The sequence below is a fragment of the Scardinius erythrophthalmus genome (genome assembly GCF_964197995.2).
Source record: "Scardinius erythrophthalmus genome assembly, chromosome: 5".
NCBI lineage: Eukaryota > Metazoa > Chordata > Actinopteri > Cypriniformes > Leuciscidae > Scardinius > Scardinius erythrophthalmus.
In genome coordinates this window covers 15,185,809-15,209,546 of record NC_138225.1, presented here as the reverse complement: position 1 = coordinate 15,209,546, position 23,738 = coordinate 15,185,809, and the positions used below count along the sequence as shown (strand labels likewise).

At 35.8% G+C, this 23,738-nt stretch overlaps 3 protein-coding genes and 1 long non-coding RNA gene across 6 annotated transcripts; 3 read left to right on the top strand and 1 right to left on the bottom strand.

The window, feature by feature from the left end:
* Positions 1 to 639: 639 nt before the first annotated feature.
* On the top strand, positions 640 to 4,349 carry LOC308691365. Its single transcript, XR_014030252.1, has 3 exons — positions 640 to 767; positions 1,851 to 1,943; positions 4,223 to 4,349. It is a non-coding gene; the product is annotated as an uncharacterized lncRNA (long non-coding RNA).
* On the bottom strand, positions 1,502 to 6,751 carry kat5a (K(lysine) acetyltransferase 5a). Its single transcript, XM_081366451.1, has 15 exons — positions 6,674 to 6,751; positions 6,496 to 6,562; positions 6,276 to 6,344; positions 5,987 to 6,123; positions 5,766 to 5,834; positions 4,973 to 5,146; positions 4,719 to 4,799; positions 4,314 to 4,376; positions 3,809 to 4,057; positions 3,415 to 3,504; positions 3,163 to 3,303; positions 2,542 to 2,635; positions 2,235 to 2,394; positions 2,067 to 2,148; positions 1,502 to 1,960 (listed from the first exon to the last, which is right to left on the bottom strand). The coding sequence occupies exons 1-15, from the start codon at positions 6,686 to 6,688 to the stop codon at positions 1,826 to 1,828; spliced, it is 1,626 nt and encodes a 541-aa protein (XP_081222577.1). The 5' UTR covers positions 6,689 to 6,751; the 3' UTR covers positions 1,502 to 1,825.
* Positions 6,752 to 8,883: 2,132 nt separating this feature from the next.
* Positions 8,884 to 16,802, top strand: fam76b (family with sequence similarity 76 member B). Of its 2 annotated transcripts, none has more exons than XM_081366452.1 (10): positions 8,884 to 9,407; positions 10,940 to 11,004; positions 11,123 to 11,177; positions 11,268 to 11,423; positions 12,935 to 13,116; positions 13,942 to 13,992; positions 14,137 to 14,199; positions 14,304 to 14,439; positions 14,883 to 14,984; positions 16,013 to 16,802. In XM_081366452.1, the coding sequence occupies exons 1-10, from the start codon at positions 9,321 to 9,323 to the stop codon at positions 16,100 to 16,102; spliced, it is 987 nt and encodes a 328-aa protein (XP_081222578.1). In that variant the 5' UTR covers positions 8,884 to 9,320; the 3' UTR covers positions 16,103 to 16,802. The 2 variants fall into 2 exon arrangements, with proteins under 2 accessions (XP_081222578.1, XP_081222579.1); XM_081366453.1 differs by having other exon boundaries at positions 8,925 to 9,407; positions 14,307 to 14,439.
* Positions 16,803 to 17,469: 667 nt separating this feature from the next.
* Positions 17,470 to 23,328, top strand: cwc15 (CWC15 spliceosome associated protein homolog). Of its 2 annotated transcripts, none has more exons than XM_081366454.1 (7): positions 17,470 to 17,835; positions 18,255 to 18,401; positions 18,543 to 18,649; positions 18,733 to 18,833; positions 18,911 to 19,018; positions 22,057 to 22,208; positions 23,040 to 23,328. In XM_081366454.1, exons 2-7 carry the CDS (start codon positions 18,271 to 18,273, stop codon positions 23,167 to 23,169), a joined length of 729 nt encoding a protein of 242 aa, XP_081222580.1. In that variant the 5' UTR covers positions 17,470 to 17,835; positions 18,255 to 18,270; the 3' UTR covers positions 23,170 to 23,328. The 2 variants fall into 2 exon arrangements, with proteins under 2 accessions (XP_081222580.1, XP_081222581.1); XM_081366455.1 differs by having other exon boundaries at positions 17,641 to 17,835; positions 18,261 to 18,401; positions 23,040 to 23,327.
* The last annotated feature ends 410 nt before the right edge of the window (positions 23,329 to 23,738 follow it).

The window sequence follows — 23,738 nt, the reverse complement described above, 5'->3', positions numbered from 1 at the left end:
AACCCCTCAAGGATCAACAAGCACACTTTTGTGTGCTCTAAGGTAAATTTGTTTTTAACCTTCCCGTCAAGTTATACAAGTTATAATGCAGTTTTATGCTGTTTTAGGTTATGATTTCGGTTCTCTACCCTAATTACGTTAATGAAGAATCCAGGTGCTAGCAAGCAAGCTTAGCGATAGTTTAGTTAACGTTATCACGTAAGTCAGGATTGTATGTTTTGACTAGCGGCTGGATGTTAGCTAACTTTGTTATTCAAGATACAAACACCTAACGTTAACGTTAGGTGTTTGTATTTTGAATAACAAAGTATCTTGAATAACAAAGTTAGCTAAAACAAACAGCATATAACTGTCTAACTAGTATAACTTCACAGTAAGGTTAACATCTAAATTTACCTTAGAGCACACAAAAGTGTGCTTGTTGATCCTTGAGGGGTTTAGCTGACTGTGAGGATGTCCACACACACAGTTTAATCCAAAGACGACACTTGTCAGGATTTGAAATCGGTTTTGGGAAGGGAAAAAACGGACACCCCCCTCCAACCTCTCTGGGAAACGCGTATCTGTGTTACAAATGCCCCAGGCACAACGTTTAACCATATTTTTGATAAAACTACGACGGTAATAGCCTGCCGAGACCAAAAATATGAGACGCCTGCGTTAAAGTCAATGGAGCGCTTAGAAAAAGTGTCCGACCTCTGTCGGAGCTCGTTCTTGGCTGCGCTGTGATTGGTCAATCTACATTCTAGGGCGTGGCTTAGCCAAAGGTGAATTGAAATAAAGCTGGAATAAAATATACAAGAAAAATTTCAATAAAAAGAAAAATCCTTACATGGCAAATAACAGAAATAAGTTCAAATACTAAAATGAATATAGCTAAAAAATAAATTTTAGCTTAAAAAAATTACCAAAGCATGTAACAAAATTACTAAAAACTTTTAATTAAAATTACAATGAAAACTGAATACTAAAATAAAAGGCTAATTCAAATGGTTAATAAATACTACATTAGTATATAAATAAAAAACAAAATAACACTGCATCCAACCAAGCTTTCAAATGTCAATTATCAAGTGTCTGATTTACCTAACGACTTTAATCATGGCCCCACTGTTGTCCTCCTTCACCTGCTGTTTTATTGTTGAATGAAAGGTGGGGCTGGCTCTTTTCCAAATGTTAATCCCAGTCGTACATCGCTATAACATTTATCACGGTTCGAACCCCAGCTCCTGTCCTTTCTGTGTGGAGTTTGTGTGATTTCCCAGTGTCAGTGTGGGTTTCCCCCACAGTCCAAAGACATGCAGGTTAGATGGATTGGATATATCAAATTGGCCATAGGAATATGAGCGAGTGAGTGTGTTCCAGAACTCTGTGTTTTGTCAGGAAGAACATCCGGCATAAACCCTATGCCAAATCTAATGCGTGCGCTAATTCCGATGAAGTGGACCCTGCAAATGAGCGGGACTAACACTAAGAAAATATATATTGCTATACCATTTGTCATGTAGCACATGCTTTTAATCTATAGCAAATGTGAGAAAAAATGGAGTTAAAACCCACTAAAAGGTTTTTAATCACTCATCATAATGTCATACATGTTCCCAGTTTGCATTTGGCAAGTAAAATCAACTCCCCAAACAGTACAAACAGACTGTTTATTTACACATTATCACATTCAGTTACATTTTTTAAATGCCTCCATATCTGTAGAGAAGTTCTTCTTATAAAAACCAAGAAAGTACATAAATACAAGTTTATTTACAGTATTTATGTTGGTTTGAATTCCTGTGTGTCTGTGAGCTAGTGGCCCTGCTCTCTCTGTCCTTCACCACTTCCCCCTCTTGCTCCAGTCTTTAGGAGTGAAATGCAAGCATTTGGGATCAATGCGGAGGTGGCGTTTCTGCATGGCACGCTCGTGGCCTTCCACTATGTCCTCGGACAAGGTGAGGATATATTGACCCTGCGAGGGAAGAGAGCAAAATCAATCACCCTGAAAGACCCCTTCAGTATCTGAATTAGCAAAGAATATAGCTAATTACTCCTTTTCATTGGAAGTGATTTCTTACCTTATAATAATTGATGAGGTTGAGGTATTGAAGAGTTGATATCACATCCTCTTTCTTGACACTCGTGATCTCGCTAATTTCGCTAAGAACAACAAAAGCGAGAACACTGCTAGAACTTTGTGCCTACAAAGTATTTCTTTAGTACAACACAAAGAGTTGGGCACATACTTGATGGTGATCTGTGGCCGTTCTCCATTCTCTGATTTGAGATCCATGAGTATCTCCAGAATGGTCTGGGACCAGTATGAGCGGTAGGAGAGCAGGCCCAAATCGGACAGAGGTTTCTCTGGGGTACCTGTCTTTCCTTCCACCTTTGAGAGCTCATAACCTTGGAAGCAGAGATGTGAAACAGGGGCTATGACATTTAGAGCTTATTATATTTCACAAATAAAACTGAGGCATAAAATATTGACTGAAAATTAATTACCATAATAACCAAATTTGACTAGTCCTAAAGAACTGTAAAATTACTCACTGAACTCAATTAGTAGTTTTCCATAGCCTCTTCTCTGATAAGGTGGTAACGTCAGAATACAGGCCACATTATAGTCTTCTGTTGATTCTTTCTCCTTTAATAAGAGAGTAAAAAAAGACATTAAAGTCATCATGAAACAGAGGTTATGATAGTCTTTTCTTCCTTATTGTGATGAATATTCGAGTGAAACAGCTTCTTGAACAAGACAAAATGTAGGCAGAAACTTGATTTTGTCCATCTGGAATGTGGTTTGCTACTGCTGTGATGTCATGTCAATGACAGAATGTCAGACCAGTAAACACATCATCAGAGAAGAGAAGAGATGTCATTGCAAGAGCGAGGGAAAGTTATTTTGATTAAAGAGGGCACATTCATTTTAAAATAAATAATCACATGCCAGATAAATCATTTATATTACATTCTTCAAAATTCCATAAAAAAACAAGAATTATCCATTTTGATTTCATGGTGAATTAGAATATAGTGGCCTCAAACAGTATTTGGTCACTTTATATTAGAGAATATCAAAACAAGAAGAATTCATTTGAAATAAATATAGCACAAGCGAATGTTTGAAGAATTAAAAAGCAAACAACAGATGCCAGCAGAGAGGAAATATACCTTTGAGAAGTAGCCAACTATATGGAAACCCTTTGAGTCATACTCCGTCATAACATAGAAGAGGAAAGGATCCGTGTCGTAGTACAGGGTCTTGTGGTCCAGGAAGCATTTAGCCAATAAACACAAATTTTGGGAATATGCCTGGGAAAAGAATCACAGATTTAAAAGACCATCAAGAGACCACATAGATGTACAGTACATACTGCAACAGTGCACAGGACATTATTAGTGGAAGAAAAAAAAATGACACACCTTGTTTTTCCTGCCATCTATTTCAAAAAAGGAGATGGTTCCTTTGCGGTAGATCTCATTTCCTGGAGGATGCCGAAGGTTGCATTTTGTCTGTATAGGTTACAGGGGGTGTAATTGTATATCAAATGTACTAAAAATTATATAAAAGGCATCTAAAACTATATAATAACAGCTATTTAAAGATATGGTCATATTTATTATTGTCCAGCAAAATTTAGTGGGTCATTTCAATAGGAATCCTCCATGCTATTGAGAGTTTCGCATGAGGCTGGAAATGTTCAACAGAAAGATGCTTGGTTTGAAAGTGTAAGCCACTGACAATGGACTTTTTATTGCCCGTGAAATTTCACCAGTGTGACCACACCTTAAGCTTAAGTCTTGAAACTACTCTTACCAGGTGTCTTTGAAGACATTTGAGGCTCTTGAGGTATTTGAGACAGAATTCACAGAGGTAGAGAATGGGCAGAGAGGTGAGCTCCTGTGAGTATGGAGAGAAGTACCAAGGCTTCAGCCTGTGCCGGCCCAGCTCTATACAGTTTATGTTTTTCATTCGCGTCACGATGTCATCATGACTGCGGTCTGACACCAAACTACCGGTCATGCGCGGGGCAGATGGGATTCCATCTGAACTGTCCTGAGAGTCCTGAGATCAGAGAGTAGTGTTAGGGAGAATTACATCGATAACATGAATGTCTTTCATATTAAAAAATGTTTGTGGGTTTTATGTAAACTGTTTTGTTTTTCATTGTTATTAATGTCAGGTTTTCCTGATTTCTTTCATAGTGATAAATATATACTGCATTTACAGAATCCATTGTATCAAGAAACATCTTTAACAGCCCAAAGCCTCCATTCTGGCAAGGCACTCAACAAAGCAAAGGGAAGTAAATGAGCCAGACCTCTCCTGGCAGCAAATAGACGGTGGAGCAGCGGGGACTGTTATTCTGGAACACCTTTACCATCTAGAAAAACACAAGGGGTTGCAATAATTTTGGACACTTTAGAGGAGTAAGGTAGTTGATGGAGCAGAAAGAGTTATATTTATTTGGAAAACATTTGATGGATTTGGTTTTGATTGGAAATCAGGTACAGACTTGCCATCTCAATGGTAGTCAGTGTTGGTTTTTAAAGTAAAACTTTGCATAGCACAGAATTTGTATAACATCATAAACATTAAGTTCCTTCATGAGAAATAAAGGATATGTGAAATGCCTAACAATCAAATTCTTAACATCTCACAGCAACATGTTCTTGCCAAATAACAATAAAATGTGTGATGTTTAATTTTAAGCTGAAGGACTTACCTCATCTGTCCCGCCACAATTTTTTCTTTTTCTCCCAGGCTGCGGAGGAATGAGATGACGCTGAATGGACATTGTGCCATTCTTCCAGGTGGAAGAAGCAGAGGAAATAAAGAAAGGTTTGATTGTTAAATGATATTAAAAAAATATTTTATACTTACAACTTAATAATAATAATAATAATAATAAGGATTATTATTATTGTTGTTTTGCAAAAAGAGACACTGGTCTTAAATTGTTTTAAAGTAATTCCTTACTGTTGTTAGAGAGGTGAGTGGTTCATGCTCCTCTCTGGATTTGATGCTGAAAGGGGAATCTCTAATTGTTGGATATACAGAGGCCTGACTCGCCTCTGCAGAACCAGGAAGTGAAGGCACTGGAGTCGCTGCGGTCACTTGTGTTGCCAAAGAGACTGACTCTGCTTTCCTTTTCTGTAAGATCAAACAGAAATGAGTGTTACTTTTTAATCTTTAAAAAGGCACTAAAATCCATCATATATAACAACATAACCATTAGTGAACACCTGCCACTTACCTCATGAAAATAACTAAGGAGTAATAAGTAATGAGAATGACTAATGAGGTCTGGATGCATTGAGAGCTTTTCCATAAAGATTGCAAAATTAATAGATTTGCTTTAAAATTAATAAAACATCTTATTTGAAGGGATAGTTCACCCAAAAATGAAAATTCATGTCACCCTCATGTCATTCCAAACCTGTAAGATGGGTGAACTATCCATTTAATTCCCTGTGCAACAAATACTAACAACGTATCGGCTATCTTAAATGTGCATTTCAAAAGTTTCAATCTCATGTAATGCCTTTAACAATGCTACCATTATTGTGGGATAAATATCTTTAAATTATGTCACACATAAGGTTCTGCAATCTGCAGTTGAAATTGAGATGAGGCAAAAACTGCTTCCCTCACACTGTTTGGAAAGTGTATAATGAGTTTATTCAAACTAGTCTTTAATTCAGCCCATTCGCCGTAAACTCTTGTAGGACAGATTGATCAGTAAAATACAATGGGCAGGGTTCGTCTGTACCGGTGTGGGGAGGGTTTTGCCTCTTGAAGGAGCTGAAGCAGACTGACCGTGGAGATCTAGACTCTTCTTCTAAATTTAAACAGAAAGTAACAAGATGGTAAATGGACTGAAAAGCATGCAAATTTGAACAAAAACTGTGAATGTTATATATTTTTATCATTGATGTGGTGGAGTTTTGTTTCTACATTTAATGTAACTGGGTACAAAGTAGATTCTCTTACCACGTCTCTCTCTGGGGAGCTCGGCCGAGACCCAGGCAAGCCATTCTTCATGGGAGTCTTCGCCTCCTTCTTGGGAAACTGGAGCTTTTTCATGTCCAGTCGGTCTGGAGTAACCCATTCGTCCAGGCGCTTATTGACTAACAACAAACAACAACAGATTTAGTTGAGTTTTTTCTTTCCAATTAATGGCTAAATAAATGGAATCATGCATTATATAAATATTAACACTGTAGGAAAGAAATTAGGTAAGTGACCAAAGTATTTAGTCCGGCTGATAGTTAATACTCACAGTCAATATAGTGGACATAGTAAAGCTTTCTCCCAGGGATGTCTTTGACACTGAGAATTTCAGCCAAAGCTATGAAGAGACAAAATGATCAATTACTTTTGGACAAGCAAGCAGTTATATCCTTAAATATGCGTATATACTGCAATTTACGTGTAGCTAGTTTTGCGCTTGCGACAAATGTTGTTTACATTCTATCCGCAGCTGTCAGGCTGATACTTACGCCATTCGTCTTCATTTTCTTGATTTTTTCGCAGCACAGGCAGTCGACAGCCCTCAGTGATCTCACCCTAAGAGGACATAACGCATTTATGAATCACATCGACCAACAAACACAGGACAAATGTTATTTAAATCGCGAATAAGACAACATAAAAACCAACCGTCTGTCCATTACTCACCGAGTGATCCGCCATCTTTTTATCTGTCGCACAGAATTGTGCGTTATAATAAAACGCCCGTCGCGTTTATTTTGCATCGAGTGACGCGCTGAACCATAATAGATAATAAAGGTTTTATTCACATGGGGGAAAAGAGTGTAGAAAAAAACACAAAAGAACCAAATACAAAATAACCTACTAAAGATTACATTTACATGAAACTCATAACGTTTAAAGAGTTTCATGTGCATGCAATCTTTAGTATTTTGTATTTGGTTCTTTTGTGTGTAAGTATTGATTTATTTTATTTCTTTCCCCCAAAAATAAAATTAAAATTCGTACTGACCCCAAACTTTTGAACGGTAGTGTTTAATGTTACAAAAACTTTCCATCTCAGACAAATTCTGTTCTTTTCAACTTTCTATTCATCATAGCATCATGAAATAAAAATGTAAATAACTGTTTTCAACATTGATAATAATCATAAATGTTTCTTGAGCATCAAATAATCATATTAGAATGATTTCTGAAGGAACATGTGACACTGAAGACTGGAGTAATGATGCTGAAAATTCAGCTTTGATCACAGGAATAAATTACACTTTACTGTATATTCACATAGAAAACAGCTGTTTTAAATTGGAATAATATTTCACAATATTACTGTTTTTGTTCGTATTTTTAATCAAATAAATGCAGCCTTGGTGAGCAGAAGATACTTCTTTTAAAAACATTAAAAATCTTACTGACCCCAAACTTTTGAACGGTAGTGTGTATATATATATATATATATATATATATATATATATATATATATATATATATATATATATATATATATATATATATATAAAGAACAAGTTTATATCTTTAGTTGAAATATCTATATATGAAGATTTCAGATGCAAAAGCCTCTAAGTGCCATCTGAAATTTTCTTCTAGAACGATCATTTTGATCAAGCTTGTATATTAAGTTCAATAATTTCACTTAAATGGCAATGCAAATACCTATTAATTGTCATTTAAGTGAAATTATTTAACTTAAATATACAAGCTTTATAAAAATGATCATTCTAGAAGAAAATTTCAGATGGCACTTAGAGGCTTTTGCATCTGAACTCTTCATATTTAAATCTATATCTATCACAAATAGTTTGGATGTACCAGGTTCATGTAGAGCCTAAAAGTTTCAGTAAACTGCATACTAATGCACAATGAGCAGAACACAGAGCAAAACGCAATACTTGTGAACACTGGTTAAAAATAGTTCAGGTTAAATAAGTGAGTATAATGTTTGGGTTTCTGTAACATTTTTGTAATTTTTTATTGGAATCTGACTGTCTGCTGAAAACCTCTCTACAGCTCTAAAATTGAGATTATTCTTCTGGAAATCCCAAATGATCATATTAAATATTCCTTAAATGCCCCTACTGTAATTCCAATAAAATAAACAATTATTATAATTATTTTTATAATACAATTGGGTTCTCTCTATTTCTGAAGGGGGATGTGTTGCTTCTAATATACACCGTTCTGTTATGTTTTGCTCTGAGACCATTTTACTGTCGTATTCTTTCCTGTTTCACTTTTTTAGATGCTTTATTTGAACATTCAGTTTATGAGCATTAGAGGTATGAAAAATAGAACATAATTAAGAACAGCACTAATAGAGAGAATAAAGAAAACATGAACAAATAATACCATAGCTCAAAGCAGAAAAAGACAGAAAGTAAAGAAAAAGAAAAGAAAGTAAAGAGGAGGGCATTACACAAATTAATAAAAAAATACACATGTTCTGAGCGCTTTTTTGTTAATGGAAAGTGAAATTGAAAGTAGGCCTAAATCATGTTTTCTCTTGTAAGAATACTAAAAAAATAGGTTTACAATTCGAAAATTTACATTTATGAATATAAAATCTAAATAGAAAGAGAATTAGGTTTATTATAAAGCAGGCATTTGGATCCGCTTCAAACAAAAACCTTGAGATTAACAGATCAACATCTCTCCAGAGCTGAAAAGTATAGTTGCACGACCAAAACATGAAGAAGAGTTTCAGTGTCATTCTGACAAAAGGAGCATTTAGTGTCAAAATCAGATCCGAGTATTTTCTTAAGAAAATTGTTGACTCTTTTTTGACACTCACTGTAAGAAAGGGTGATATTTTTACATCACTAACACGTCACAAAACACATTGCGTAGTTCTTTAAAGGGGTGGGACGAGGTCTTCGATTGGTGCTTATATTTTAAAACCACTCTTCCCGCCGATTGGCGCAGGCTCCCGATTGGCTGTTGAGTCTTTCCTTTGTAGTCACAGGTCGCATCCGGTTCGTGCGTCGACGGAGATACAAAAAGGAGAAAGCAAAAATTCTCGCTTGGAGCCGAAATACCGAGCTATGAAATCAGGGTTTTAGTTATTCTTTTTGTGTATGACCATATTTTAGTTTATATTTAGTTCTTAGTCATGAGTATAAGCCATTGATGTTTTTATAGTAGTATTCGCAGAGCAGTTTTAGATGGTTGGATCCATTTTATTTATCGGGATTAGTTGCCGTTTTAATTGGGATTGAATCTTCTCAGGTCTCGCCTCGTCTCATGTGTAAAGGTCGTCCTCGCGTAAGTGTAGTTATATTTTAACAGCAGCGGTAATTGTGTGTTTGTGGGGTTGGTGATGGCCACATCGGCCCTGTACGCCTGCACCAAGTGTAACCAGCGGTTCCCGTTCGAGGAGTTGTCGCAGGGCCAGCAGCTCTGCAAGGTGAGAGTACACATGCACGGAACTTTACTGTTAACATGCGCTTCAAGAGTCTCGGGGAAAAGTGTGTGTACTGTCTGTGTTTTTCAGAGAGTAATTTAAGTGTTAATTGTGAACGGCAGAAGCCTCCAGACATTGTTAAAGCTAAAACACCACTGATGCCCTAACCTATTTATGTGTTTCAATTATGTTTTCACATTTGAGTCCTCTTTAAAAGAAGTTCTACGACTCGGATCCTCTTTTGGTCCACTTAAGTAGTAATGGGGTCTCAAACCTCTTTGTGTTCTTACTGTTGTTTTTTGGATATAAGTTAGTCACATTTAATGCGCGATGCCTGACCCTATACACTTTACCGTAACATTTTATCCAATTCACTTACATTGTGACACCAAGCTTTTATTTATTTTTTATTTATTAATATGTTAAACAACATTTCTACAAATTCTGTTGAGTTAGTTTTACTTTGAACATAATATATATATATATATATATATATATATATATATATATATATATATATATATATATATATATATATAAAATATAGAAACATATCTTTGGCACAAAAATATACGTTTTGTTGCAGTACTACATCCATATTCATGCTCTATATCACACCTCCACACGTATACATCCAGTTTATTTTGAGTTGTTTGCTTTAAATCGTGTTTTTATTTATGGCATAAGGCAATGGTGACATAAGCACAGAAATATTCATGATTCTACTTTGCTAATAATTCATAAATGTGTTAGAAACAGATGGCAGCACAAGATCACTGATTTCATAGTATACATTTTAAACGTTTTAAATTATTATGATTGGTTTTACAATTTAACAATTGTCCTAATGTCTAGTATTGATGCAATATTTGAATGCTTTTTTTTTTTTTTTTTTTTTAGTAGGCTACTGTCAGTGATTGCATTCATTCTAAATATAAAAAAAAAGTACATAACCAGTAATGTACTTAAATAAATCGACTGGAGAAATTGGGCATTATGAGAACTAGCAAGTATTCACTCCATACATTATTGAACATACATTGTTATTTAATACAGTATTTTAATAGTAATATAAAACATAAGACTTTCTCACAGCTGTGTCTCTCTCTCACAGAATTTGGAAGCGATTGGAATAAGAATGACCTAGACAAGTGTATTTTGGGAATTATTAATTTGATTTGGAGAGATCTGTCAGCAGAAGCAGCCCTGATGAATAGCCGATTTGTATGGAGGCATTTGTTGACCAAACTAAAGTGTCCCAAGAATATGTCTGTTTGGTTCGCTTTAAAAGGGTCTGATATTGTTTGGAGTATTCGCATATGGGCCAAAAATCCAGCGATCCATGCTCAGACCCCTGAAAAGGACCAAGTGTGAAAACGCCTAAAGATGCAGTCATACAGTATATCAGATTGTAACATGAATCATTCATGAATAAACACAACACTGCCATTGTTAGTTTTTTATGTTGCCTATACACCTATATATTAAAGCACTTTTTAAGTTTACACTATCATTGGATGTTTTTTTCCTCCCAGGAGTGTCGGATCGCGCACCCTATAGTAAAATGCACCTTCTGCCGGTCAGAGTTTCAGCAGGAGAGGTGAGACACTCATATACACAATCAGCGTGGGAAACTAAGTCTTTGCTCACCAGCCACAGTGTCTGCTAAACATGTATCATCCTATCTGCGCTAATGGAAGATCTTTCCTTTTTCTCAGCAAAACCAACACTATCTGTAAGAAATGTGCACAGAATGTCAAACAGTTTGGAACGGTAAGTTCACGTGAGAGTATAAATGTTTAAATTACTGGAAATTCCGCAGGTGAATGCACTAACACACATCTTTTCCTCTTTTTTTCCCAGCCGAAGCCATGTCAGTACTGTAACATCATTGCTGCATTCATTGGGACCAAATGTCAGCGCTGCACCAACTCTGAGAAGAAGTACGGCCCTCCACAGACCTGCGAACAGTGCAAGCAGCAGTGTGCCTTCGACAGGAAGGATGAGGGAAGGAGAAAGGTGACCAATCACATGCACATTATTATTCAGTCTTATTACTCATCCACACTCTGGCTGTGTTCTCCTGACTGCATGTGTGTGATGTGATTCATCGTGCTCTGACAGATTGCTGTCAGGTTCTGACAGGTTACTGTTTTCAGATTTCAGCACATTGAAAGCTCAGTCATGTCTGTCATTAATTACTGAGCAAGTTGTACAAAACTGCTGTTGGTTTATGCACAAAACAGAACTGAATCATTAAATCCCATTCCTTCCACCAATGTTAACAACTGATCACGCAAGTTTACTTATTTATGATCAGCACAGCAGTGTATTGCGTTCTTCATGATGCATACAGTAGTGGCCAAAAGTGATATACGGCCTAGAAATGTTTTTCTATTATTTTCCTTTATTCAAATATTATTAAAAATTTGTTAAAGATTTTGCAAGCATATTGCGTAGTTGAGCTTGGAGTCTATTGTTTTTTTATGATAATTCAATAAAGCATGCCAAATGGTGCAGACATAATTTTTGGCCGGGCTGGCATCCAAAAAAAATTATGACTGCACGCAAAAACGAGAGAACTAACGAAATAATGCATAGTAAAATAAAATTTGTAGATTTTTTTTTTTTTTGCCAAATTATTTTGTCGGCTTAGTACTTTAACCAAGTTTAGTGCTTTGTTCTTCCCTCATATTTAAGATATAAAATATTTTCTTCATATTTTAATGGTTTAATTGAACTTGTTGGGTCACTAAAAAAATATCCACTCTGGTCATCACTTTTGGCCACTACTGTAGATGTGGAAACATTTGCCGTTATGTCTTTAAGCTGGTGTCATTTTTGTTTGAAGGTCAACCTGTTTGAAAACATAATTTATTATTTTGACTTTATAAAAGTTATTTTTGTATCAAAAACTTCATAAAATTGACTTTACTTTTAAAACATTCAAATGTATGATGTAAATGTTATTTTATGGCCATGAATCCATCTTGAATTTGATTGTAGCCCACAGCTGCAGTTTTGACTTTATGCAAGCTACCGAGACAGCGCTGATTTTAACATTTAACAATATTCTTTCTGGATATTCTGTTTGAAATAACATTGCTGAAAATATGAGTTAACCCTAAGCTGAACTGTTGCAGCGCCTTTTTTTATCACTAAATACTAAGAAGTATCAAGTTTAATTTTTTTTTACATCAAAGGTGTTTATGCATCATCATGGCAAAATGCAAACCAAGTGTACAGCATGTGTAATAAGAGTGCACAGTGTTGTTTACTAAAACTATTAAAAAATGGTGTTCATTTAAATAAATTAAATTATGAATAGAAATATTTCCTTGGAAAGTACTAAAACTGAAGTAAAAAGAGATTTAAAGCTAAATAGAAATGTTAAAATAACACTACAAAATTATTAAAACTGAATATGAAAACTGAAAATATAAAAATAAAAGTATAATAAATGTTCTATTATATAAATAATACTAAAATAACACTGGACACACTTGATGCAGAATTCTTTCTTTCTGCAGGTGGATGGGAAGCTCTTATGTTGGCTTTGCACACTGTCATATCGTCGTGTTCTACAAAAAACAAAAGAGCAGCGGAAAGGCCTTGGCTCTTCCCACTCCAACTCTTCTTCCCTCAGTGAGAAAGAACACCAGAGACACCATCATCATCATCAGCACCACAGACACGGAAGTTCACATCACAAGTAAGTTTGAATGATATAATACAAATACCGATAGCAACCGAAGCGCATGAGCACTAGGGGTGTAACGGTTCCTCCAATGTAAACAGAGTCTGTTGTGTCATACTATACGAATGAAAACAAATGGGAGAAAATCGGATGTGTAACTACATCCGTGCATTCATTCTTAAAGGGACAGCCGCCCTAATTATTTGTTAATAATAACTTTTGACTGAATCACTTTTTATGCTTCTTATGAATCACTTTGCATTTAATTCATACAGTGAAAACTATAGTGTTTTATTTTTACATTGGATTATTTAATTTCGGTTGTGTTTTTTACGACATTTAATAAACCTATGCAACTGTACCTGAAAAACTTTTTATTATTTTAAAATTTCATTTGTATATTTTTCTATTATATTTTTCCTATTTTTTGTAATTTGCTTCTTTGTTCCTATTTTTTATATCAAAAATAAAATTTCCTACCTTGCTTTATTACAGAAGACTGTGTGTAATGATTGTAATCAGCTTAAAGGGTATTTGTTTTATAATATTGTGTTGACTAAAATGGGAAGAAAAACGAAATAAATTTCAAGGTTCACATTTAATTCAGTGTTTTTTTTTTCTTCTAGTCCTATTAAACTGTCTACCGCAGTCAATTTAGAAAAGTAACATAAAACAGTAAACTACAAAATCACACTACAACAATCAAAATGCTCATATTGAATTGAAATTTGATTCAAAATCAAGAATCGAGAAACCTCAAGAATTGAATATAATCGCGAGGTCCCAAAAGATTCCCACCCCTATTGCTTATTGAAAATGCTGTCACTGTGTGTGTTACAGAATGAGTGGTACTTTAAGTCCAGAGCAGGATCAGGGGCTGTGGAAGCAGAGGTGAGACATGTCTCTTTTACATGCGCACACGGCATGCTGTTTCTATTCGGCTGTAGTTTAATATTCAGGATGGTCAGTGTCTCTTTGTCCATGCTGTGGGATTGTGTTGAGATGGATCAACTCTAATTTGCTTTTCTTATGTAGCATTCAGAAGGAAACACCAAAGAAAAAACCCAAACTAGAGACAAAGCCATCCAATGGAGACAGGTAATTCTCATTGCAATTGCCCCTTTATTTGTTGGTTTCTCGGTGTGGACAAGCTGACACAATCTTTCTTTCAATGCCAAACATTTCTTTTTCTTTCCCTCCAGTAGTTCAATCACTCAGTCAATGGATTCTGGAGGCACGGATAACTTCATCTTGATTAGCCAACTGAAAGAGGAAGTGATGTCATTGAAGCGCATGCTCCAGCAGAGAGACCAGACCATTCTTGAGAAAGACAGGAAGGTAACTTGTGATGCCACTTCCTGACTTTGACACAACATTCACATGGAGTCAGTGTTATAGCTGTTGCTCTTCCAAGTTACATTGACTCACTGAATCAGTATCATATACAGTTCTCTTTTATATTTTTATATGACAAACTCTAAAATGAGATACAGAAACATTAGACTCTTTCTGAGTTTCATCCTGCTGTCTGTGATCAGCCGTCCACATCACAGTCCTTTTGCTGCCGAAGATGATAATTATGCTGAATGGTTAAGCTGTTACTAGAAGTCTATAAGTGAAGATATAAAAATTGTATTGATGTAGATTTGGGTTTGCATTTGTTGTGTGACTGTGGTGTATTTATTTTGAGTTGCAATACAATAAATTCCAATTGAACTTCCTATGCAGTGTTGTCAATACAGTTTGCAAAGAAGATTTTCTGAATTTGTTTACCGTTTCAGCTGACAGAGCTGAAGGCAGACTTTCAGTATCAGGAGTCAAATATGCGGGTGAAGATGAACAACATGGAGAAAGCACACAAAGAGGCCATGGAGCAACAACAGGTCACTTACACCATACACACTCTCCAATACTCAAATCACCACATCAGCAGACGTCAAAATTTGCACAGTACCTCCTATGGATCAATAGTTCATTTCTATATTAATAACCAATGGCAAAGAGAATGGGATCTATATACTATGAACAAACTTCATGAAATTAGCCCCAATGTTGGAAGAAGTTTCTATCTCAAACCGATGGGACCAGATTGTTTATACCCATTCCAGGATGACACAAGTTTTAATACTAGAAGAAGACTTTCTTTGTGTCAAAACTCTTTATCATTGAAGCATGTTTTAGTAGATTGTGCTGGTTTTGAAACCAGTGAGAAACCCTTTTCATTCAGTTAACTCTTCTGAAGAAATTAACAAAGTTAAACTAAATATAGGTTTAGAGTTTTTAGCGAGAAATAAATTCTAAAAACCTGATATTTTTACCATAAATTTTTCGCACCATGAAAATAGCCACAGAAGCTGACATTAAAAACAAACTCAAATCACCACACATACTAATCAATGAATTTAACTGGTAACAGGAATTGTCATTATCAGTCAGTATTGTCATGGTTAAAACTGTGGAAATTGTGTCAGTTTTTTGATGAGCACTTTGAAAGAAGTCCTTTATGCTCACCAAAGCTTAATTAATCAGAAATACAGTAATATTGTGAATATTTTTTTCCAATTTTAATTTATTCCTGTGAAGGCAAAGCTGAATTTTCAGCATCATTACTCTAAACTTCAGTGTCACATGATCCTTCAGAAATCATTTTTTGCTGATTTGGTGATCAAGTAACATTTCTTATTATTATTATCAATGTTGAAAACAGTTGTGGTGCTTAATATTTTTGTGAAAACATGATATATTTTTTATTTTTCGATGAATAGAAAGTTGATTTAAATAAATCTTTCTTTTTTTTATTGCATCTTTGCTGAATTAAAGTAGATTTTTCTTTAAAAAAAAAAAAAAAAACTTTTGAATTGTGTGTGTGTATGTATAATTCACTAACTGTGGATTTGTGTTTGTCTCTCAGGGGAAGAACAGAGAATTGTTGAAACAGGTTGCTGCACTCTCGAAAGGCAAGAAGTTTGACCGCAGCAGTAGCTCACTGCTGTTACCATAGCAATGACCTCACGCCATTACAATGACCCCTTTCCTTGATGTGTCATTACTGTGAGGAAGCTTCACCCTCCATTGCTCACAGGTTCTCTGTGTGTTGTGTTTTATTATTCTGATGATGTCACATATGCAAAAATCTCAATTATTATAATTATAATTTTTTTGTTCGTTTACTTTGGCTGTTCTCAGCGGTTTTAGTAATCATACATATTTACAAAACAGACAGAACTGTATAGAGCCATTTCAGGAGCCCTGGCTGATCACAGCCTCAGATCTCATATGCAAAACATTTCTGAATTTCTGAAAACAGACTGACAGGAAGCAGAAAGTGCTGTCAACAAATAAATGGAATGTTATGAATTGAACTTGTGTCTGATATAATGATGTTTTTATAGATGCTCAATTCATCTCTCTCTCTCTCTCTCTCACTCTCACACACGGAAAAGACTGTATTATTGCATGTCTTACTGCCTGGTCAACTGTGTGGTTTTGTATGTTAATTAATCACTGTTTTGTTTGGCTTCGTATTAGTGATATTTCAGAGATGAATTTTGCAGGCCTGTATGAGATGCTGCTGTTTTAGTGAGTGAGCCTCTCTTATGTCCCTCCATGCATTTGCATCTTTTTACTGTCAGACACTTTTGTACTTTTTTTTTTTTTCTGCAACAGACGTTTCAGGAATATTAAAGCTAGTAAAAACCTCAGTTTGTGTGCGTATCCTTATCGATGCATTGAAATTGTTGAAAGTGTGCAAGATTATTATAGTTTTGCATTTTAAAAGTTTTATAAATACTATTCCATGTGTACTCTTACTTTCAGTTTAGTTTTGTTTACAATTTAGTATTTAGCGGGCACATTAATTCATTTTAGAATGTGTTGTAATTGTAGTTAAAGAAGCAGTTGAGTTGACAGGTCTTTATCTCTACTGAATTTGTTGTCATAGCAGTGTCACATGATGAGAGGCGGGTTCATTTTATTCTGATTTTTAAGTGGTATTGCAAAACCTTTTAGATGATCCTGTTCTGAAAAGAAGGATGATAAAATAACGAATTAAAATAGTGACGCCTGAACTATATCGATGATTAAGTAAATACTGACCATTGACACAGCGGGTCGCCTCATGGGGGCCGACATCATGAGTTCACATAACCAACCAAATACGATTTGTTTATTTTAGTAAGATCACTTGTGAAAAAAATGGCTGACTGAACAGCGTATTTTACAATGGCATCTGTAACGAATATCAGGCTACTACTCCATGCTACTACCCATATAGTCTGTAACAGGACATTTTGTGCGATGTTGCATCCACGCCGCTAGGTGTCAGTATAAGTCCATGTCTAACATTGCGCAGCAACAATATAAAACGTTAGACTTTGGTTTTAGTTGTCAGTATTGTCTGTGTATTTACACAACTTTATACAATTCCCTATAAATTCCATTTATTTGTTGCAGATTTACAACGATCCGTTGTGTTATCATGAGGTGTATTTGATTCTCGCTTCGCTTCAACGTTTGTCCCGCTGCGGCCACCGTGACCCCACACACGTGACTGTAGTGTGCGTATCGCGGTGGCTGATGGGATATAATTAATGAGCAACAACAGAAGGGCTAATCGCAAAAAATAATAATACAAACTCGCTTGATTTAGTTAGTTGTTTAGGGTTAGTACGTTTAATTTGTGTTCTCGTTGATAAGTTCAGAAGTATACGCGGGATTTATATCGTCCTGCTGCAGGTGAGTGTAAAATAATGTAACACAAGTAACATAACGTAAAGCGAGCATGTTTTTTATCGAGAACATAAACATATAAACAGTCAACATTACAGACGTTACACGTGTGTTCTGACATATTCATCAAACAAAGAAAATATTCCACGGTTCCTTGTTTTTAGAGGTCTAGAAAGTGGGTTAAGTCATTCCATTTTGTCTAATGAATTTAATGGTGACAAAGGAAAAGATTTCTATATTTTACTTTAAAATAACAACAACATTAATCTATGCCAAAATGCAATTTTGTATTTTTACAACTGTGGTACAAAGCATATTTCATGTGTTTATATGAAATCTCCATAGTGTAGAACATTTCTAAACTTTATCAGACACTTGACTGAAGACTGAAGTCATATCATTAAGTTGATGTTATAAATAATTAGTTTCAGGTAACCAAACATGACCACAGCGGCAAGGCCAACGTTTGAGCCCGCACGAGGAGGACGGGGCAAAGGAGAGGGTGATCTGAGCGCTTTGTCCAAACAATACTCCAGCAGAGACCTGCCAGGACACACCAAGATCAAATACAGGTGAAGTTGCTGTTTACAGACTTTCTTTTGCAGAAGAATCAATTATATGGGGAGAATTTGTCTAGTACCTGTGGACTCAATGATTGTGTGATCGTTTCATGCCGAATTAAGAAACTTCCTGATACGCTTGTGTCCCTGCAGGCAGCCCACTCAGGATGCTCCAGAAGAGGTGAGAGCTCGTGATTTCAGACGTGAGCTGGAGGAGAGGGAGAGAGTTGCTGTTAAGGGCAGAGATAGAGGAGCAAGAGGTGAGGAAGCATATGTGACTTTTTTTTGTGGCTTTGTTCGGTCATTGTGTTCATTGACCATGATCCTTTCCTGTTTCCTTCAGAACACACAACTTCGTCGTCATCGTCTTCATCCTCCTCCAAGCGGCCACGTCTGGATCAGATTCCTGCGGCCAACCTGGATGCTGACGATCCCCTCACTGATGTACATACACTTTTTTTATATATACTTAGGTGTACGGATTGATTTTGGCTGTAGTTTAAATGATGTGTGTGTTTTAGGATGAAGATGACTCTGACTCCGGCTCTGACAGTGATGATGACACTGCCGCCCTGCTGGCTGAACTGGAGAAGATCAAGAAGGAGCGAGCTGAGGAGCAGGAGAAGAAGGTGAGCCTCACTGACCAATTATCACCAATTTTTTTTTTTTAACCTTATCAAATAATTTCAGCTAGGGCTGGGTTGAAAATAAAGGTTTCTAGACTTTTGGTTCTCATTTTGATTAACTGATATTAAATCTTAAATCCCAAGAATCAATCTTTTAGTCAAAACCATTGTGGCGCTCTTTAATGGGCCTTAGTTTTAGCGGCAATTGAACAGATCATCTCGTTCTCTTTACTACTAGATATAGCACAAAATAATCCTGAATGAACATCAGAAGGTATGTTGACCATACAGTAGAACTTACCAAAATCTATAAATTACTGTCTCGTAATCGCTCAATGTTTCAACCGTGAAAAGATCTAAATAAATCAGCATGTAAACATTGTCACGAAATATTGTCCATGCATTGTTTATAGCTTGATAGTTAGAAAAATTAACTCTAGAGAGGAGCATTTTGCTAAATTTATGCACTACAATATATATTATGTATGTATGTACTTAACAAATTCCTCAATATTTAATGAATGTTTGAATGAATCTATTGTGAAAACAGCCACAGTACTGTTAGCCCATCTATTGGCCCAATGTCGGATTTCCAATAATACGGGTGAAGCTTTCTGCGTGTTACTGTCTTTCCTTTTACGCAACTCAACAAGATTAAATAAAATAGATTTTCTCATATGTATTAACTCGTTATTTCATCTGACTCCATAAATGAAAAAGGTTTTAATGATATCTGGGCATCATTAAAAAGGGAGCGAATGTTTGATTATTCTTTTTTAACTCTTTAATTAAGTTTTACCTGCACAGATTAGGAAACTTTATCACTTAGAGGTCCTTAGAGGTCTCACCATCTCGCCAGTTTTGGTCACCAAACAGAGGTAATCAGCTATGATATCTTAGACGGTTGGTTTCACCCTTACACAATCAAAGATACTTTAATAACCCCCATGGAAATTGCATACACTTAAACTTAATTTAATCGTTTTACTTCAGTAGAGGTTTTGGCCACCAACTTTACTTATAATAGCTTTGGATTTGGCCAAGCCTGTGATTTCTCAAGTACACTTATCTAAAGTAACATTAAATTAAGACAGATGTAATTAGACACACCCAGATTGCGTTCGCTGCCCTAAACAGAATTAACTTGTCTCTGCAACCCAAGTACACTTGAATTGATGTCAAATATTAGTTTTCACTTATCTGACGCAAACTTGTGGGAATATACGAATCCGATAATCTACTTGGGAAAACAATCTCAGAGTCAGTCAGAATAAAATCAAGTGTTTACAATGTATTGACCAGGTAATGAAGCAATAATTCAAAATCCAATTCATACAATAAAATCATCGGTCAATCAACTACAATAACAATAATTCGGAAATCGAGGAATTAAAGAAACATTTACCTGGCAACGAAAATTACACACAGCGGTCGTGTGGGAAGTCAACCTACAGACTCCTCGAACATTTCTGCTCCTTTTCCTTATAAACCCAGATAATTCAATATTCTTACCAAATGGTGGTGTCTGTCATTTTAATTAGATTTTGGTGAGATCAGAATTTGTATTTGAATGGGTTCTTGTTTTACATACAGGAGGTAGTTTGAGGATCCTGGGGGAGGGAACACCTTTAAGGGACACATCACTTTTTTCATATTTTATAACTTCTTTTAGCTTTTCATTATAGTTGGGAGAATGAGACCATTTTACCAGGCGCACAGAGACATTTTAAATAATACCAAACATGCATATTTACTTTTTGCACATCCTTAACATTGCATAGGTTTTCAGTGAGTTGTAGGTGAGGAGGAGAAGGTGGGAGAAGAGGGAGATTGTCCAAGTGAGCTGCATTGGGTGCATCCGAGACGGATGTTGCTGTTACATAGCAGGAGAGAGTTCAAATGTTAATTTTTTAAGGAGAGCCTTGTGTTCTCTCGAGGGGTAGCCCAGACTTTTTGGCACCCGCCTTACAGTTACCTCCATTTGGCACTGTGGGCCATTCACAGGGTTTCTTTCATTTCAGTCTTTGTAAGCTGGGCAGCTTTAAGGGGCTAAGAGTTAAGATAGTGTTGGTGGATGCTTTTACTGATCTGATGATTGTCAGAAGTAGCAACATTGAATGTTTACATTTCAAAGCCAAATTTTTGTAGAAACATAATTGTCACTAGCCGCGTTTCCATTACCCTTTAAATTGCGCAAATTGAACGGAAACATTTCAGTTTCGCAAAAACTCCCATATATCGCAAAATAAAAATTACGCTCGCATGAGGTGGTTTTTCAGGCAGTTTGAAAAAGGAATATTTCGCAAAACTGTTTTGCGCATTTACAGGTCACTTGACGTAGATGGCGTGGTATGTTTGGACAGAAGACGAGACAGGATTCTTTATTAAATTCATAAAAGACAAAAGAATTACGGGAATACTGTATTCTAAACCTCAAAGAAATGCCACAATCAAGACCTCGAAGCAGATATAAGGGAGAAACACCTCATATGCAGCCGCTCCAAAGTATAAGGGGCTTTCCTTGCCATTAATGCTTGGATAACATGCCCATGTCTCCTTCGATTAAAAATAATGGCCAGTGTGGTGGCTGGGATATATGTAAACCTACCAACATCCGTTGCCATGTTTTTTGGAATGACTTATTGTGAGAGCAAAAAATTACGTTTCAGTTGCATTACATTGGTTAATGGAAACGTTGTAATTTCGCAATAGTTTTTTATTGACATTTAGAAAATATTGCAAAAGTTTTGCGCAAATCTGTAATGGAAACGCAGTTACTATATGGTTATTATAGTTATTTTAGTATTATAAAAACTGCCTTAAATATACTTTATACTATTGATTAGAATTAAATCAAATTGCGAGCTTGTGAATCAAAATCAAATTAAATCTTGACATTGTCAATCCCAATGATCAGGGTCACCCTGTTAGGGTTCCTTTGGTGATAATGACCAGCCTTCATGTGCATTTATGCCTTTCTTAGGCTTGATATCTTATTGGCTTGAGTCTTCACTGTTTTTGTTGTTCTGTGTGCAATTAAGGAAAGGGAGCAGAAAGCAGAAGAGGAGAGGATACGTATGGAGAACATTCTGAGCGGGAATCCACTGCTTAATCTGGCAGGCCAGCAGCAACAGCAGCAACAACTACAACAACAACAAACGCAGATCCAGAACACATTCAGTGTGAAAAGAAGGTAATTTTGTGGTGGTAAAAATAAGTAACAAGATTGTTCGTTCTTTTCCTTTAAGTTACCTTCAAACCCATGTTACAGTATTATAACCGAAGCAAAAAAAAGTGCTTAAAGGGTTAGTTCACCCAAAAATGAAAATTCTGTCAGTAATTACTCGCCCTCATGTTGTTCCAACCCCGTAAGACCTTCGTTCATCTTCGGAACACAAATTAAGATATTTTTGATTAAATCTGAGAGCTGGATCACTCCTCCATAGGCTTCTAAGGCATTATATCTTGCTGGCCCAGAAAAATGTATTAAACACATCGTTAATATAGTCCAAGTGACTACAGTGGCTCAATCTTAAGTTTACAAAGCGACGAGAATACTTTTTGTGCGCAAAAAACAACAAAAATAACGACTTTATTCCACTATTCATTTCCTTCTCTCTGGGCCTTGAGTGAGTTCACGTAGTGTAACATTGAGCCACTGGAGTCACTTGGACTATATTAACAATGTCTTTAATACATTTTTCTGGGCCAGCAAGTTTCAAACCTTTAGAAGCCTATGGAGGAGTGATCCAGCTCCCAGATTTAATCAAAAATATCTTAATATGTGTTCCGAAGATGAACAAAGGTCTTACGGGGTTGGAACAACATGAGGGTGAGTAATTACTGACAGAATTTTCATTTTTGGGTGAACTAACCCTAATAAGATGATGCAACGCTAAAAAAGTACAGCCCATCTAATAGTAAACGTTTCACTCATTTTTATGTTGCATAGTTTCTGTACTCTTTGAGTCCAGCAATATCAACAGCTCCACGTATTCACACAAACACATTCTGTTTTTGGCAGGTGGGATGATGATGTCGTGTTTAAGAACTGCGCTAAAGGAGTGGATGAAGCACGTAAAGAAAAGCGCTTCATTAATGACACACTGCGCTCTGAATTCCACAAAAAATTCATGGAGAAATATGTTAAATAAGATGTCCTGTTATGGAATTGTATTTCAGCAATTTGTCAAAGTTTTTTCCTTTAGTAAGTTTCACATGTACTTCTTTTTGAAATAAGGTCTTTGTGTGCTTCAATTCAGTAGTTGCTCTGTAATAGAAATGTACCAATAAACAATGGAAAATAGAATGCTTATTGTCTTCTCTTTCTACTTTATGTGAACCAGTTGTTTTAAGTCATGTTTTACGACATTTCACTAATCCTGTGAAAGTGTCTGTCTTTATCTTTATCTTTTTATTTTTAGTCAGAATGGCCTGTTACCCTGTTAGACCTGATTACATTCATATCACAATATTAATAACTCTTTATATGTTCATATATTTGACAAATTTTATTGTTCAAGGTCAGAACGTTTTTTTTTTTTTAGAGTATCTGAAGCAGAGCCGCTTTGAATCAGTAGAGCAGATCTGACTTCAAAACCAAACCTGACCTGTGTTCTTTCACAAGGGCTTTCTATTCTGTTCCCGTCTGTAATTTGAGCTTTCATTTTCAGCATGTATTATTCTCTCCATTCAATTCAGTTTTATTTATTTAGGACTTTTA